This window comes from Lissotriton helveticus, chromosome 5_1, assembly GCF_964261635.1.
Source record: "Lissotriton helveticus chromosome 5_1, aLisHel1.1, whole genome shotgun sequence".
Classification (NCBI taxonomy): domain Eukaryota; kingdom Metazoa; phylum Chordata; class Amphibia; order Caudata; family Salamandridae; genus Lissotriton; species Lissotriton helveticus.
In genome coordinates this window covers 1015322978-1015342407 of record NC_136065.1, presented here as the reverse complement: position 1 = coordinate 1015342407, position 19430 = coordinate 1015322978, and the positions used below count along the sequence as shown (strand labels likewise).

The window sequence follows — 19430 nt, the reverse complement described above, 5'->3', positions numbered from 1 at the left end:
GCATTCGGTCTAAAATCCGCACCAAGGGTGTTCACCAAATGCCTCGCAGCAGTGGCTGCACATCTGCGAAGGAAGGGGATACACGTGTACCCCTACCTCGACGACTGGCTCATAAAGGCAAGCTCTTACAGGACATGCAAGGGTCATGCAGGGCAGGTCACAAGAACGCTGACAAGCCTGGGATTCTCCTTACACTGGGGAAAATGCTCAATGGAACCAGAGCAGGTGAAGATCTTCCTGGGAGCTCAAATCAACACCGTCCAATGCAGGGTGTTACCCAGCGAAAAGAGGAGCCTACTGAGGGAGAAACGTCACTACCAGAAGGGGCGAGCTGTGACAGTGAGGACAGTGAGCAAGATCTTAGGAATGATGGCGTCATGCATACACCCGGTCCCCAATGTACGCCTACAGATGAGACCACTCCAAGAGTGGCTGCAACAGCAATGGTCACAAGCTACAGGAAGTTGGGAGGATCGCGTGGTTGTAACGCACAGGGTGCAGGAAGAAATAAAGTGGTGGACCATAGAAAGGATAACAATAGGGAAACCTCTAACGCCACCGGACCCAACAGTGACCATCACCACAGACGCATCCCAGAAGGGATGGGGCGCACACATGAACAGGCTCAGAGTGAGGGGTCTGTGGAGCCCAGCAGATGCGGTCAGACACATCAATTACCTGGAGCTGAAAACTGTGTTGCTTGCCCTCAAGGCCTTTCAGAAGCACCTGTACAACCAGAAGGTGCTGATACAAACAGACAACACCATGGGCAATACCACTCAAAATAGACCTGCTAGCCATACACCTGCCAGGGAAGGACAATGTAGAAGCGGATTGGCTCAGCAGGCAGTCTTCAGCATCCCACGAGTGGGAACTCAACATACAGGAAACCGAGAGACTATTCAGGAGGTGGGGCACTCCGACAATAGACCTGTTTGCAACACGCCAATGCCAATACTTTGCATCCAGGCAACCAGAGGCACTATCCCAGGGGAATGCCCTATGGATAAGCTGGTCAAAAACATTTGCCTACGCTTTTCCCCCCGATACCACTGATCCCCAGGGTTCTCAACAAATGCATGACGAGCAACATGACGCTCATCCTGGTGGCACCACAATGGGCCAGGCAGACCTGGTACTCGCAGATAATGGAGATGGCGCAGGGCCCACCCCACAAGTTCTCAAAAAGAAGAGACCTACTCTCCATGGAAAACGGAGAAGTTCTACACCCAGAGCCGGAGAGCCTCAACCTCTCAGCTTGGCTCCTGAGGACTTAGAGTTTGCACATCTAAAACTACCAGAGAGCACCCTGCGGGTGCTGCGAGAGGCAAGAAGGCCCAGGACACGCAAGTGCTATGCGGAAAAATGGAAAATATTCACTCAAAGGTGCTGCAAGAAAAAACTCCATAGAAAGCTGACCAGGGAATCAACGGTGCTAAGATACCTCACGCACCTAATAAAAGCTAAGCTAAGCTCATCCTCGCTGAGGGTACACCTGGCAGCGGTTGTGGCATACACAAGAGGAGAAACAGGGAGAAGCTTCTTTACATCTCAAGTAGTAAAAAGATTCCTGGAAGGGGCTAAAAGAATAGCGCCACCAAAAAGAATGCCGCCGCCGGCTTGGAACCTGAATGTGGTACTGACAGAGCTCATGAAAGCACCTTTCGAACCCATCCACAAAGCATCACTGCAAATGCTGACAATGAAAGCGGCCTTTCTGGTAGCAATCACCTCGCTACGCAGGGTGAGCGAACTACAGGCACTAACACTGCAGGAACCCTACATCCAGATACACAGTGACAGGGTCGTGATGAGAACAGACCCGCACTTCATGCCAAAGGTGGTGTCAAGGTTCCACATGAATCAGAATATTCAGATTCCTAGCTTCTTCCAGAACCCCACGACAAGCGCTGAGAGGGCGCTCCACACTCTAGACGCAAGAAGGGCAGTGATGCACTACATTGAAAGGACGAAGGGACACAGGAAGACCAAACAGTTCTTCGTATCCTTCGCAAACAGTTACATGGGTAGACCAGTTACTAAGAACACCATAGCTTGATGGATCGCACAAACAATACAATTCTGCCACAAGCAAGCGGGCCAGGAGCTAACAGGAGGGGCACAGGCCCACTCTACCAGGAAGAAAGGAGCAACAATTGCCTTTCTGGCCAACACACCAATTCAGGACATATGCCTGGCGGCAACATGGGCTTCAGTGCACACGTTCACTAAGCACTATTGCGCGGATGTACAGATAACAAGGAAGCACAAGTAGGACAAAGAGTGCTTCAACATATATTCAACAACCAACGCTCATCTTCCACCCAGCCGCCACAAAACCGCTACAAAATCTATGCACAGCATAGTGAATCCAGAAAGATTCACGCTACAAAACGAATAGTTTCTTACCTGTCGGTGTAGTTTTGCAGCTTGAAGATCTTTCTGGATTCATTAGCGAACCCACCCACCTCCGCCAGAAAGATGAGGCTGGAGAAGAAGGTGGAAACCCATAGAAAAGAAAGCAAGTTGAAGCTTACAAGATACGTGAAAGAATTACGTTGAAAAATAAAAAAAGATTAACAAACATAGCCATGGATTCACTACAGACACAGAAAAGAAGAGACAGAAAAAAGAATCCGAAGATGGCGCCCAAGGGTGGGAGCTTCCGCCGGAAGCATGCCGACGTCACCGAAGGTACACCAAATGGTGGGACGTCGATGCCCACCTGGGCTACAAAAAAAAAAAGAGAAAAAAAGACTACGATTCCGGACCCAACCACCAGATTGCGGAATATGCACAGCATAGTGAATCCAGAAAGATCTTCAAGCTGCAAAACTACACCGACAGGTAAGAAACTATTTGACCTATTGCATTGAAAATGCTTGTTTACTTGTCCAGCATAGCATGTCAGGGAGCTTTGTCTTTTTAGCTACATCGTAGAGGCCCAAGCCCTAGCCACTTTGCATGATTGACTATCATCTTCAGTTCAGAAGCGCTATAGAGGCGGCCCAGGCAGTGCTTAATTTGTAAAAAATAAATGGGTGCTATGGCCCTCATCAGGCGTTCACTGCAGCTTGCATCACATATTTCCCCTGCCAGTGACAGTACCAACACAACTGTTTGCCATCATGCTCCTACATGTGTGACAATTGGGACTTTTTCAGACCCCCAAAGCTATAAGAATGGCTTGGGCAGCAGTTATTAGTCATTTTAATGTATATTGAATTACCAAACACTTATTATTGTGTTCATCTTCAAATCAGACAGTCAGTACCACCACATGGCAGACTGTCATATGTGCCGTTGTTGACAAATACGTCCTGGGGACGAGCACCAGACACCACTTGCTCAAATTAACTGCTGGAGGTTAACTTTTAAGACAGCCAATTTAGCAGCACATTCTAATCTAAACACAAACATTATTTGAGCTCATCCTTTTCTGCATGCAGTGGATCGCCTGTTTTTCAAGGAAATCTGTGGACGAATTAAACTGACCAAGTAGATGTTTTCTGTTCCGAAAGTTATCAGCCAGTATTCCCCATGACAGCTGTACACTGCTATAGCAACCGTACAATGTCATGAACCTAGATCCAGGCTTTGAGTTAACCTTATGGCTGTGGCATTGCCTAATTTGTGCCAGTGGTTTCAGGTGGTGGGTACCAGTAATCATATTTGGGTACCAGGAGTAATTTTCCATCATCAGACTTTGAGCAAGATAGAGAAAGTCCAATAATGGAGGAAGAAGCAGGAAGGAAAAGTTATAAAAACCGCTTCAAATTGAGACCGCAGGGATGACAAGGAACTTGTGCGAGTGAGATAAAGAGACAGGAAACATAATGTAGTGGAAGAAGTTGACATAGGGCAAAGATAGGGTCAAAAACTCTCTCGTTCGTCTAGACCAATAATTAGTGATTCACAAAAGTACATATTTTCACATTTACAATATTTTATAAATCCATCCGTAAATACTTTTGTTTTAAGGATCTATTTTTACGATTTACAGAGAATTCCAGAAAACACACCTCCAACAATTGTTCACAAAGTACATTTTTAAGCATTGCTTGTGTGGCTTATCTGTGAACAAAAGCCATATCATTATATTTTGCCAAATCACATTAATTTATAGCCAACACATATTTAGCCCCGCATAGTATTAGTTTTATGCTCCAAATGCTTGTATGTCACAGTTAATTGGTGTAAATTCTGTTTCAAATTGAGAGATCATTTTACGTTGTTCACGGTCCACTATAGAAAGTGAAAAAAGAGAGGGTAGTAGTGGAAAAGAAACCGCTGTTCTTATTTAAGAAACACAATATAGTGGGCTTGTAATACACACCTTAAGTATATACAACAAGTTAGTGAGAAAAATGTTGGCACAAGAGTAATTCCACACTCTACTACACAAGGTGAGAGTGCACATGGGACGAAGCCCAATGTGCAAATATGTCCAAAAGGAATACCCTGGCCCTCCACGTTAAAGTATAAACTAAATAGATAATAGTCTGTCCTAAAAGAAATGTTTTGAAATTAGAAGTTTTCTTTATTACAAAAGAAGTGTAATTTAAAGATTCTCAATTAACTTCTCTTTTCAAAGGTTCCATCTTTTGAATTTTCAATACATTGATAAACAAGTTGCGTCAATCCAGTTTTCAAAACAGTGATGGCAGCATTAATGTAGTGATGAACAGGCTAAGTCCGTCCAATTTTCTGTGTGTTGGTAACAGCTGACACGTGTTTCGTCACTCAGTGACTTTTTCAAGGCTGTATAACAGTAAAGGACATATATTGAGGAACAGATGACTGTCAAGGATATAAATTGTGAAATAGAAGGTGAGTATCGGTCGTGACAAGTGTCAGAAATGAACGTCCACAAGAAAGCCAAAGGAAGGAAAGACCAGATATTAGGAGAATGAGCCATAGTCGCCATAGGTGTATTCCACATGTAGTATAGAGTCATAGGCATGCAAAAAAAGTGCAATAGAGCCCTTGCTTGTATTATTCCAGATAAAGTGTTTTGAAAAAAATTAGTAAAGAAATGTGACACCAAATGTGAAAATAGAACACGAGATAATGTAAATAGGTTGTCTAACCTCCAAAAAAGCTTCCAAGGTTGTCAGTCGCAATAGATAGATGTGACAAGTATACTGTGTAAGAAAGCCATTAATGTTGCTTCCTTGCGTTAAGTCTTGGCTGCTTCATATAGAAACAAAGAGAGAAATAAAACAAGTGAGTAAAATGCAGTGTCCCTATGGCCAAAACCTTGAGGTCCTGAAAAACTGAGGAGAAACACTTACAAACTGGAATTAAACTCGTCCTGTTACAGCGAGAAAAGACAAACTCAGTCTTGCATAGCACGTCCTTCAATTCAAGTCCAAAGAACGAGGGACTCCAAAAAGTGCTAAAAAAGTAGATGCAAAAAAGTCATGAAAAACCATGTGCCTAATATTGCATATCGAGTCTATTCGTACAGATAGCATCCTACATATGTTGTGGGGAGTGGGTAGCACCAGCCCCATACATAAAACTAAAAGTAGGTTATATTCTAATCTAGGCAAAATCGTCAGGTCTAAATGTCAAATGCAAATAGACAGATGTTGGTTTGGTCGTGAATACAAACCGTAATCCTTGTGGTTAGAACCGAATCGATGACTCCTAAACCCATTCAAATATATTAACTTGAGAAGACTGACCTAATTTACTGAATATTTTTCTAAACTGTAAAATGGCATGTAACATCTTACAGGACCTTGATTTTTTTTTTGTCAACTCTTTTTATTGGCATTTTGTGATAAACAATTCCAAAGATCGCAGTGGACGTTTTTTAGACAGCATTTACAATTACAGTTGCAAGCACCCCAATACTTCATTGCCAGCGCACTGGCGACATCAATCGCTACAAAGGCGTTAGTTCGGTATGACATATGCAGGGAGTGTCTGAACACCAGCCGTTCATGCATGTCCGCAGTACGTGTGAGTCTTTGCGCCATCTCTCCACTTGAACTGCCAGTTCATATAAACCTTACTCGGTTGTAACCACAACATTTGCAACGGAGAAACAGTAACAACAAGATGCAGTCATAACACCTATACACATTACAGCTCGCTCCCCCGTACTCCCACCCAAGACCCTCCTCCCATCTATTTGAATCAGTGAATGTGTGTTGCACCTCTCGATTTGTCTGGCCAGCCGTTCGCGCCCCTCATCTTCCAGGACCTTGATGAAGTCCCTGTGTAGTGAGAACAAAAGAGAAGGGAAGACGTCAACGCCACCCTCACAACATGTTCGCGAAAACATAGGAAAATGGGTGTAACCCCTATGTTGTATGGAATTTACCTTAGTTGATGATTGAGTAGACGTAGAGTATGTAGCAAGGGGTAGTTCTGTCGTGTCTACTTTTGGAAGTGTTCTGGATTTTAAGGCTTCGGGCACCAAAATATCTACCTCATACATTTATAAAATCTAGAGTCCTCTTCGGAAGTTTTTTGTAGCATGAACCGAGGGTTCCTACCAATTTATCAATATTAAAACTTTTTTTTCTGTATTAATCACATTGGCCAATTTTGACAGGACGTGAATTAGTGGCTGTAGTCTTGAGTTTGAGCTTATGCTGTCTGAGCCTTTTGTGCCTGAAACAGCAGTAATTGCCTTTGTATAATTTGCAATGTGCACACGTACTGGAGAGAAAATATTACAAAAGTTTATATTTGAGCTAATTCTCAAACTAATTATGTGGATTCTTCCAAGTGTCCTTTATGGAGTAATTAGATAAACGCGGCGTTCAACATCTCTTAAGGAAGAAAAAAAAACTCCACGTTATCATAAAGAATAATTGAATATCTTTTGAGGGAGAACCTATTTTAATTCTGAATGGTTTACCCACATCAAATCTAAGTGCAGCGTTGAGTACGCGGAACCTGCCCGTGGCTGTGCTGCCCTTCTGATTGAGCCAGTGAACGTCACCTCGACTGTCAGTTTGTCGGGGTCTTCTCTGTGTGCTTCTTTCATTCTCCCTGCCTGTCATCATATCTCATGTTGGTTCCGATTCATTTATTTCTTTATCACTTTGTGTCCTAATCTCAGCTGGTCCTGTCTTAATTTGCTGTGTATGCTGGGCTCCTGCATGCACTCATTCACCAAGTCTTGACTTGCTTCTGACCTTTTTAAGGCAGTAATGAGCTACCCCGTGTCTGTAGCTTTTCATTGGAAGTCGGCGAGAACAGAAGATGCGCGTGTTTGGTTTTGACACGAACACCAACTTAAAGTTAATCTCCTGGGTTGCTGGAATTAAGTGATTTTTAAAATGCTAATCAGACTGTTTTCGAGCTGCAAATTAATAATAATACATTTTCCATTTGCATCATGTGTATTTAAAATGGAAGACCATCAGGCTCACAGTGCCCCTGGCTTCATTCCCATTATCGGCTCCATCTTTTTTTTTTTTCTTTTTTTTTTTAAATCTCTCCACTCGCTGCTTTTCTACGGACTGTTTACAAGTGCAATCTACACTTTAATCTTTTGAACGAGTTTGTGTTTGTTTCCATGAGTTACTTTAAAAACGCAGTTTTTTTTCGTGCCTTTCTTTAACTGACTGCACTTAACGGGGTCTTTTTGGCACATCTCGAATGCAAGACCTCTGTGAGGAAGTCTGCTCTACCAGGCTTATCTTCTGAGACTACATCTGCTGGCAGGGTTATTTGCATGTGGTCTCTTCCTGTTAATTCTGTGCCCACAGATTGTTTACCAAGAAGGCCAGGTGCTTCATTTTGAAATGGGATATGGCATGCAGAGAAGAGACCTCTGTTTCCAGGTGCAGCACCATGGTCTGAAAGATCTTTCAGGGTTGTGCGAGCAGTCAATCCATAGTAGATACCGGCATTGCAGATGTGGTTCTTGGACCACAAGGACCTATTTAGGTTGTCTGTTTTTTGATTGAGCAGCTCTGACTTACAGGCGACTGCTTTAGTGAATGTCACATGCCTGTATTGGGTAGTATAGGGAGGCTAGTAGGATATGACTCTGTAGAAGGGAAAGCGAGTCCTCAATACGCATGGGGGGTAGAAGATGGGAAAAAAAGATTTTAAGTTGTACGTTTTTTTGCTTTCTTCTTTGGGGTGGGCAGTCTATATTTCAAAGTTGAATCTTTTCCAGGAAAGGAGGTATGTGGCACTCTGAATACTGTGGCAGTGGTTTGACATTTGGGGTAATGCCTGATATGAGGATCCAGGAGGGCTGATAGCAGGTGCCTGAATGGATCTCTTGAGCCATGCCACAATACAGACTTCTGGATGGTTGAGGATCAAGAGAACCAGTTCAGGCAAAGTAAACACGGAGAAAGCAGTGTGGTCCATTGAATGATCTTCATGAGCAGACACACAGACATACACACTGCTTAATTTGAGTGGTGCTTTCTGGTGCTCAGCACCGGCACTTAATCATCCACACCGGTGCTTGAGCATCAATTAAGGAAGGACGCATTCATTTTCACTAGGCACAGGGAGATATAGTGATTCACCGAGAATAACAAAATGTTGTCGACTCCGAGACTTAAACCTAGTTCCCTGAAATGGAAAAGATTATACTAAAAATTATATCCTATGATGCCAAAATAGCTTCCCTGGAGCAATTCGAAATCACACAGAAATTTTGCCTGCGCGCCGAGACATGGACACCTGAAACTGGTTCGGTAACAGACGCCTTCAAATTGAAACCCATGAAACATAAAACACATTACAGTACACATGAAACAGTGACTGATATTTAAAACGAGTGTTGATGTTGTGAATTCGAGTACATTGGAAACCTGTTTACAAATAAAACCTTTCCTAGGGTGTGATCGAAGTTTCCTAATGCTGTATAGTCATGTTGTATTGATCGAAAATTAACCTGAACATGCAGAGTGCCTTCTGATACGCATCCACAAAAAAACAAAGCCCATTTCTCCAGCTCTGCAGCTCGGGCAATATCACCACATCCTCTCCCCACTTGTAGGGTTTCATGGTCTGTTTCAGGCATCTCTAACAGAAGAAATGGACTGGTAGAAACTGCCTCCTGACGAGAGCCCCAGCACTTATTATTTTACAAATTAACCACTGGGTACACCTACAGCACTATAAATGTCTACCAGTGAATAGGAATAATAGTTCTCTACCCCTTCACCGTTCCCTCTCTCCCCTCCAAATCATGGTCTTGCCTCCCTATGCAACTGACTGCAACAGCTATGGGTCGACAGTTCGTGGCAAGTATTGTTAGACGTCATTCCCCAAGGCCCAGATGCATCAAGCTAAAAACCGCTCGCAAAGGGGCAGATTCTCAGAATCTGCCCCTTCGCGACCGGTATTTTTGCATTTGGGATGCATCATCCCAAATGCAAAAATCGCAATTTAAGAAATCGCAAAATTGCGATTACTTAAATTGCTATTGCATTTAAGGAATCTCAAATTGAGATTCCTTAAATGCAATGCATTAAAGTTTAAAAAATTAGCGATTTCGCTAATAGGGGGAGCAAATTACCATGAAGTTGAACTTCATGTTAATTTACAAAAACTTTGAAAAATGCACTAAAGTGCATTTTTCAAAGTTCTATTTTACACACAAACATGCCCTTAGGGTATGTGTGTGAGAAAGATGTACCCATATGCAGATTTGAGGGGTGCAACAGGGTGTCCTCTTGACACCCTGGCACCCTTGAAATTGCAATCTTAATTTGCGATTCTCTAATTGAGAATCGCAAATTGAGATTGTCTTCCCATTCATTCCTATGGGCCTCTAGGCCCATAGGAATGAATGGGGAGGTATTCCTTAATTGCGACTCGCAATTTGCGACTCGCAATTAAGGAGTTTTAAGAAATCGATATTTTTTAAGCGAATTCCACATGCATAGCATTTTTCTATTCCTTATTAGCGAATCCTTATTTTTCACGAATAAGGAATCGCAAAATGGATGCTTAATGCATCTAGGGGCAAGTTTGTGTGTAGGATTCCAAAATCCCATTCAGCAGCTTAGGTCGCTAAATAGAGATATTTCATTTACAAAGGGAAATATGATTTCCGAACCAGGTTGGAATGGAGATAAGTCTTTGATAAACTTGTACTTGACAAATAGAACATGCTAATTTGAAGAAGTTGCTTTCTTTGAAATGGTGCATGACAAAATCATTTTTTTCCTTATTGGCTCCTGCCAAATAGGAGAGAATAGAGAGTAGTTAATAGCCTCAAATTGAACTGGGATAAAACGGAGGTGGTAGTCTGCAGGAAGATCTCCAACTGGTGGCCCACACATATTAGACCCACCCCCATGCTCTTCTTGCAAGTGATATACCTCTGAATCATCATGGACAACAAACTGGACATGACTGCCCAATTCATTGCAGTGTTCGATGCCTGCTTCAACACACTAAGAATGTTGAAGAAAATCTTCAAGTGACTACCAGACCATACCAGGAAAATGATTACCCAAGCCCTTATCACCAGCAGACTGGACTATGGAAACGCCCTGTACTCTGGATTAACAGCCAGCTCACAAGATTACTGCAGCCTGTCCAAAGCGCAGTAGTCAGACTAATCCTCAACCTCCCACCCCAAGCTCATATTACACCACACTTTCGAGAACTCCACAGGCTCCGAAAAGGCAAGTGTGCACACTTTATAAAGTCCTCACCCACACCTATGAAGCTCTCCACAACACTGGCTCTGCCTGCCTGAATAACCGCATTCACTTCCACCAACCTTCCAGACACCGACTCTGCCGGTCTTGTACTAGCACAAACGCAATGCATACACAAAAGCAGAGCAGTAGGGGTGGGGGGGGGGAGGGCATGCCTTCTCGTACCTTGTTCATAATGTCTGGAACTACCTCCCACAACCACATCAGGGTCGCCTCCTCCCTTATTGACTTTTGCAAGAAGCTGAAGGCCTGGCTTTTCGAGTAAGCTTCCAGGGCTGGCCTCACACACCTGCTACAAAGCACCTGGATACCTGCACACATGATTAGCGTGCTATAAAAACCCCAAATACTTAGCCTAACAAATCGCCATTCTTCGATCAAAAGGGTGGCACAGTCCTTTTCTCACTCGAAATTTTTCAAACAAAATACTTTTTTATCAAGAAATAAACCTTTGTCTGTTTCGTGCTATGCTCCCTCTTAATTTCTGCCACCTTTAATAAACATACATCTATATGCCTGTCAGATGCAATCTGCTAACCCCTAAAAGAGAAGTCTTTTTCAATTTAATGAATGAGCAGCAATTTTGTATTCTGTAGACAATGTCGCGTTTATAGTTTATCATTATTTGTATGCCAACAAATCATTACTTGATACCCCTTATCTACTTTCCTCAATCTGTTTTAACCATAAGCATTTCATCAAATAAAAAAACCTTTAAAATGCATATTATTCTATAGGAGGGTTTTGGTGCCTGTTCCAGTTAACCTGTTGATCAGATTCTAAATGATTCATTTGTCTTTGGACTTGGAACTCTTCTAGAGAGGCCAGCTCTCTAAGCTCAGCGATGGGCGTTCCTGAGACCCTAGAGGACAAGCAAGGTGAAGTGATGCAGGAGGCAATTTGAATTAAATGGTAAAGCAAAGACTACAACTCTTGCAGGGTTATTGTGGTATTGCACCTTGTTCCAGCAACAATGCTGTGGCACCTCAGGAAAGCCGGACATTTCCCGTGTTAGATGGGGCCAGGGGCCGTGCTACAGAACGCACCCTGGAAGCCCAACTGGCATGTGCACTTCTGGGACACTTTGGTATTACAGAAGGGGTCGTAGATGCTTGTGTGGCCCCTTCTGTAATATTGATAGCGCTGGTGCACATGGAGCGCCAACGCTATCTCAAGAGGGCGTTCCCTCATTTGCATGAGGGCATGGCCCTATGCAAATGAAGAACTCTCTTTGCCTCTGCAACCGCGGCATGTTATAGAGACAGGCGCAGAGGCAAAGAAAACTGTCAGGAGGTGCACTGAAAGTGCGCCACAAAAATGTGGCACCCTTTCAGTGCGTCCCCTGATGGCAGCCCCTTAGAATGGGTAAAGGGGGTCCCCATGGACCCCCCAGACATCGCCTTGCAGGCGGGTTTAGTCTCTCACTGCACCAGCCTGCAAAGGGATCCATAATCCATCTTTAAAGTGCAGGTGGGTTGCCGCCCGCACAGTGAAAAATTGAGTGGTTTTGAAGTAGCCGCTCCGTATTTTACTTGAATGCACTGCCACCAGGGCATCACAAGTTCACGACTGCTGTGGGGGGTTGCTTAATCTCCATAACGGCCCCAACAGCGCTGGGATGCCTGGCTTCACCTTGGGGGTGCCCAGGAGTGGACATTTCACAGGGAAAAACCAGGAAGGGTTCCACAGCGGTATGCGTTACTGCGCCAGGACACCCATGGATATTAGTGCGCTTTACAAGTACAAATTACATTTACATTTACATGCTGGAATTGGAATATGGTAGTGGGAAGAATGTTACTGTGTGAACAGAAGGCAGTTGCTGTGTTCCTGCTTTTACTGCCAGTAGTATGACGATGCTCCAATAATCATATACATGTTTTACCTTCTTCAAGCCTTTTCAGCTTTGTTCTTTATTTCAGTCTTTACTCCAGATTCAATGGTTTCCCTCCCTAGACTTGTCTTTGTTCCATTCATGGAAAATTTCGACCTCACCATGTTTTGATTAGATGAGTTTTTTCCTGCCACTGCTGACGTCGTGAGCTTGCAGTCCATGTGGGACTATTTTCTCATCCGCTCTCTCATCCTGTTCTCTTTGCTATCCCCCTTTGCTGTCCCTCGCACTCATTACTCCTCACCTCCCAGTGCCAGCATGCCCCATCCAAGCATCCTCACTGTTCACTGGGTAGCCATCTTTGGTTTACAAACTATTCCACAGTGGCTGACCTTGGTTGCTCATCTGCACCCCCATTGTAGAATGTTATTTCTTAAGCTTTAAGTGTGTGCACAATCACGGCACCCAGCTAAAAAAAAAGCAAGGCATTGGCAAAGCCAATTGGTCTGCTCCCAACCCCCGAGGCCTAGTGACTTCATTTTGTGTTGCTTCGTTGCTGTAGTGCACCTATGTTTAATTTGTTGCACTGTTTGTTATCCTGCTAAGGAAGTGAGAAACTGCACTCACCCCAAGGCTAAATCTCGTGGCTGCATATTAACTAAATTGCAACTCAGATTCTCGTTGAGCAGCAACGCTTTCCAATCTCTGTCATTTCATCATCACATTTTCAAGTTTGCTGCAAGGCAAAAGATGAACTTTAAATGCATCACTCAAAATTGCCTGCCGTTGCTTGAAAGGCGAGTCAGTGGTTTTACAGCAGATGCTGTTTAAGGCAGGTAGCATTATCAACACGTGAAATGTCATGTTTTTGTCACAAGTAGGTTTTATGTGTCTGTGCACTGTTTAATGTTATTCATCATTGTTCAGCCTTGAAGGTTATGTAAAAAGGGTTATCGCTTTTTCTGCTCATCAGGAAAGAACTGGCAGAGACACAAAGAACCAATAAGCCATGTGGGAAATGCTACTATTATCTGATGATCAGCAAGACCTTTAAAGAAGCTGCAAAGATTTCCAGAAACCCAGCTGGACAACAACCAAAAGATGAACTGATGTTTGCGAATGCCGAGGATGAATTCTTTTATGAGGTAAAATACATATTTTATTTTCAAAATCCCAGAAAAAGGTCACTCTTGGAAAGGAAATGTAGCTTAAGTATGACTTGAGCTAGATTGATCTCCTCTTTCCTCTGGAACAGCTCTGTGGCTCAAACAATTTTTTGAAAGTTTCTTTTAATTGTGTGCTTTTAGTTTATCCTTGTTGTCTAAAATGCACTGTATTCAATCGCACAAAGGTCCAGAGGGGCCAAAGTTTAGTCAGTACACCCTCCATTATAAATCATCTTGCCAACACTACAGCACTGACAACCGTGGGGGTAACAGAAATAGAAAGTCCAAGGTACTCTCCAGTTTAGAATGAAAGGCTGTCGCCCACTTGATGGGTGTCATGCTTCATCCTCTACCCCATCTTGGCACTGATCATTTAGATCAAACTGAGAGCTACAACCTGCTATATTGTCAGGGAGCGCCAGATGGTGTTTTAAAATTATAGCTGGTTGAGGTAAGGCCACATGACTTTGTCACTAGATGTGAAAGTAGCTATGCAGAGGGTACTTGGAAGCGATAAAACCACCTCATTGGTGGTAGGTGTACATTTTATTGTGTCCCTAAAGAAAGGATTACAATTGTGGTTTATGTTAATTAGACCCACTAGCAGAGGTCAAAATGTTTCTGCCATTGAAGCCCTCAAATGAGGTGTATGTGGCATTCGTCAGGACAAGATTGCACTCTCCTGCTCAGAAAATGAAGAGTATAGAAAATTAGAGCCTGCATAAAAAAACTTTCAAAGTGTTTCAGGTGTTTCCCTAAAGGGTTCAATGTCTAATGATCTGAAAGTCCTAAATCTGGCAGCCCTTTTGTAATGAAGTGGGATACATCACCCTTAGTTTAATAGGAATCTCAAAAGCAATGTATCCATGTGTGAAACGTGAAAATGTGTATTGAGCACACAGCACTATGATGAGAAAGGCACGTATATACATTGTATCTTACTTGGAGACCGTTAATTGTAAGGATTGCTATCTTGGTAGTGGAGAAAAGGGACCATCATTCGAGACCTGTAGAATGAGTACAAGGAACATCCTCTTCCATTCTTCCGTCTATCTAATGACGAACTACAGTCTGCACAATTATTAGGCAATGAACTTACGCTGACCATTAAACCAGCAGACAAAGGTGGGGCAATTGTGCTTTTAGGCATAGATGATTTACAGAAGAGAATACTTGAGACAACTCAAGCACAGAACTTTCTATTTCTCAATTCAGAGGAATCCAAATAATCACATTCAAAGTTCTATAAAAAAAAAAGGACGACTGAAGAAGCCTTGAAACATGCCTGGATTATCAAACAGGGCCATGACTTCCTTAAATGGACAACCCCAAGACTCCATACTTTTATTTACTTCCAAAGACCTGCTGGGCAACCAACCATCTCTGCGATTGGTTCTGCCCCTATACCACTCTCCCCATTTTAAGACTACCATTTTCTGTCCTTTGGTTCTAAAAATGCTTCACACCTTAACAATACCAAAGATATCCTGTGCCTCCTAGATAAACTTGTCTACGATCCATCTGGTCATACGCTGATTAGTCTGGAGGTTGAGTCGCTTTACACGTGTACACTCCAACTGGAGGCTCCCTGAGTAATAGAACAACTTCTATAGGAGACCTCTGAATACCAAATTACACCAGTCACCTTCGTCATCCAAAGGGCAATGCTGACCTTGACAGAAAACTACTTTTGATTTGAAGATCAACTATAGATACAACTACAAACAATGAAGGAGCTGTGCTGGCCCTAGTACAACTGCACTGGCGTCAGTTTCAATAGTGTTAAACTGTAGTGCTCCACCTCCTACAGTCCCACTGCTCGGAAACGGTGAGAATCCGTACAAAATTGTGAAGGGAACTCTCAATATCGAGTAATTTCATCCTTCAGTTTTTAAGACAGTTAAACACATTTCCATTTTATGTTCCAAATATGAAGAGGAAACCGAAATTTGTTTTTTGAAAAATGTTGCTTTTTAGACGCTTGTTTACCTCTTAACTGGTAGGCCTTTTACCCTTAGAATGCTAAGCCCTTTTTATTTTTGCTATTTGGGGTGCTTTGCACTTGCACCTTAATAACTTCTTTCCACATAAGGTATCGACCTCCAATTTACGTCGTTCCCTTCCAACATCCTAACATTATAAAGGTACCCAGGGTTTGTGGATTCCCCTGGAGGGGATCGAAAAATAGCCAAAATGTAGATGCATTTTTTGGGTTTGGTTTGCAAAAAATGGGTGGGAAAAGTGCTGTGCAAGAAAGCTGATTTCTGTTGCTCCAAAAATATCATCAACAAAAGGTTAACTGTACAAGCTTTCAGAAACCAGCACAGTTATGCCCAAATAAATCAAATTTTACCACAGTTTTTGCATTTTTCTTAGACCTGGTCAATTTTTCCAAATTTTTTGTCGTTTCTACCTACTTGTAGTTTGTGGTGAAAACAGATGTGAAACCCAAAGCTAATCCAAGAAAACTATACATTTTTGAAAAGTAGAAAGTATACTGAATTCAGCAACAGTCTGTTGTGTAGATCCCTCAAAGGTTTCCCAAAGAAACTAACTGTAAATAATGGAAAATTGTGAAAAAGAGTAGGAAAAAACATAACTATTACGACACTTTCTTCTGTAACTTGTTGCCACAATTTATGATTTATAAAAGCGATATGCAATTAACTACAACAGATCTTTAAGGTCAATGCAATATATATATATATATATATATATATATATATATATATATATATATATATATATATATATATATATATATATATATATATATATATATATATATATATATATATATATATATATATATATATATATATATATATATATATATATATATATATATATATATATATATATATATATATATATATATATATATATATATATATATATATATATATATATATATATATATATATATATATATATATATATATATATATATATATATATATATATATATATATATATATATATATATATATATATATATATATATATATATATATATATATATATATATATATATATATATATATATATATATATATATATATATATATATATATATATATATATATATATATATATATATATATATATATATATATATATATATATATATATATATATATATATATATATATATATATATATATATATATATATATATATATATATATATATATATATATATATATATATATATATATATATATATATATATATATATATATATATATATATATATATATATATATATGGTTTGTAGGTTCCCCAAAACATGAGATACCCAAAACCATCAAACTGAGCTGCATCTTTCAGTGGTTTTTCATTATGCAAAGAATATACAGCAATTCATATAGTAAAATATAACGAATGAAAAATAGGTATGAAGGAAAGCTTGGTATTTCTGGAATGTGCACAAGATGCTGAGTTTAGGAAAAGTGATTAGTCGCCTCTGAATATGGGGTTACCCATACTATCATGCTATTCATGGGACCTTTTGCAAAATGTTTTCTTTCTTTCACACTGGCTTATATTTGGAAGCTACAAATGCAGAGCAACCCAACTGGTAATAGTAAATGCCCTACTTTTCTGTTTTTCCACATGTCTCTCTCTAAAAAGTTTACCCCCACTTGTGTGGCAGGGCCTAGTGCCTGCAACACTAAACATGACCGTGAGACATCCTTTTTCACGCAGCATAATCCACGTTTTTTTCCTCATACTATGTCAAGCTGTGGATTTTGGGCCCAAGCTCACCTGCGACCCATGAACCTCTACCATTCCAGACATTCTGAAAACTAGACCTGCAGGGGTGTCCAGGGTGGCATGACTTGTATAGCTCTTGCAACCTTTTCTTAACCAGAAGCCCTTGCAAATCTCAAACTTTGGTTAAAAACACTGATTTTTCTCACATTTCTGTGAGATACTTCTGGAATTTGTAGGGAGCCACACATTTTCCATCACCCAGCATTCCCCATGTTTCCAGATAAAAATGGTGTTTCCGTTGTGTAAGTGGGACTGGCACCTGTGACCGCAAAGGGTCCAAAATGCAAACATGAACAGATCAAATATTTCCCCCTGAAAATTGACCCTTTTTTTGCAATTTTGGTTGCTGTGGATTTTGGGCCCTAGCTCAGTTGGCACCCGGGGAAACCTACCAAACCCATGCATTTCTGAAAACTACACACCTGGGACTCAAGTGTGATGTGACTTGTGTGGTTCTCACCAGGCTATCTTACACAGAAGTCTTTGGAAACCTTCAACATTATCGAAAAATTAGCATTTTCTTTGCATTTCTGTGACTTAAACGTCCAGAACTGGCAGAGACCCACACAATTCCTATTACCCAGTGCTCCCTCACATCGCCAGATAAAAATGGTACCTCACTTGTGTAGATGGGCCTTGAACTCAGGACTAGAAAAGGCCCAAAATGCAGCATGGACAGAAAATATGTTTTCCCTCAAAACCAACCCTTTTTTTTTTTTACTGCTTGGGCCCTCAAAACCAACCCTTTTTTTTTTTTACTGCTTGGGTAGCTATAGATTTTGGGCCCTAGCTCAGCCAGTACCTAATGAAACCTACCACATGCAGACATTTCTTAAAACTAGACATCTGGGGAGTCGGGGTGCTAGAGGGCGCACGAGCAGCATGGCCGCACTTGTGTGAGGCTCCTGCAGCCTGTGCCGATATCCTGCGTTTATCCTTGCTAAATCACCTCCGACACCGATGAAATTTGGTGTGCTTGCAGAGAACCCCCGATGTGACACTCGCTGAAAATTTGAAGTGATTCGGACCAGTACTTGCGGAGATATCACCGTGGGAATATCCGACCGACTGCTGTAACGGAGCCTACATTGCGCGTACCTGGGCGCCGAGGCTACGCAACACCGGTGAGCCCACGAGGTCTATAGGCCCCGGCCTGAGGGAGAGGGAACCGCCGTGCCTAACTGCTGCTCAAGACGCCGAGGAGAGGTGCTGTGCACACCGATGTCCGAATTGGCAGACTACCACAGGGCAGAGGCGATACTGCGTGGACTTGCGGTGATCTGAGTTCTACACGGAATGGATAGTGGTGCGAAGAGGTAACGGGCTGGCTGAGACTATAGGAGGTGGTGCACCTCGACAAGTACTCTCTCTGACTCTATCCTCCTGCCCACCCCCCACCCCTCCATTGAAGGGGGCGAAGCGTGCTGCTACACCGTGCACTGTATGGGTCGGCGCTGGTGCGGATGCCTTGGAGCCAAAAGCGAGTCTGGGCGAGACGTGGGAGATAACGTCTGTAGTACTCCCCGGTGAGCTTGGAGGGCCGTGCCTGGGATTCGTGCGGCGGCCAGCTGTGCATGGGTGCAGACAGTGAGCGCTATACCATAGGCCATGTACAGAGTGGAAAATAAGGGGCACGTCATGTTCGGCTCAAACTGATCAGTGGACCGATGGTAATGAGCTCACAGTAAGAAACGTTACCGGCCAGTCCATAGGGATTGGAAATCACGCGGTGCCACAACTAGCCACTGAAGTATCGAAGAGACGTGTGAGGCGCCTGGGACTCCCGCTCCGCGGAGAAAAAAGTTTGTGCTGTTTTGACTCTGCCGGAGGTAACTGTGGTCTTGTGGGTGCAATTAGTGGATTACTCTAATCCCATTAGACGCTGTACTATACCGGTGAGGGAGAAGGGAGACTGAGTGATTCCGAAAGGCCACCACCGGGCCCTTAGCGCTGTAGCCTTGGAGGACTAAGTCAGGCATACCCTTAAAT

General features: G+C 42.3%; 1 protein-coding gene across 1 annotated transcript in view; it reads left to right on the top strand.

Moving 5' to 3' along the window:
* Positions 1 to 19430, top strand: part of BCCIP (BRCA2 and CDKN1A interacting protein) — a 150470-nt gene that overhangs the window by 68041 nt on the left and 62999 nt on the right. Inside the window, exon 6 of the mRNA XM_078643515.1 lies at positions 13472 to 13643. Within this exon, the coding sequence (XP_078499641.1) occupies positions 13472 to 13643 (172 nt within the window). The remainder of the gene's footprint in view (positions 1 to 13471; positions 13644 to 19430) is intronic.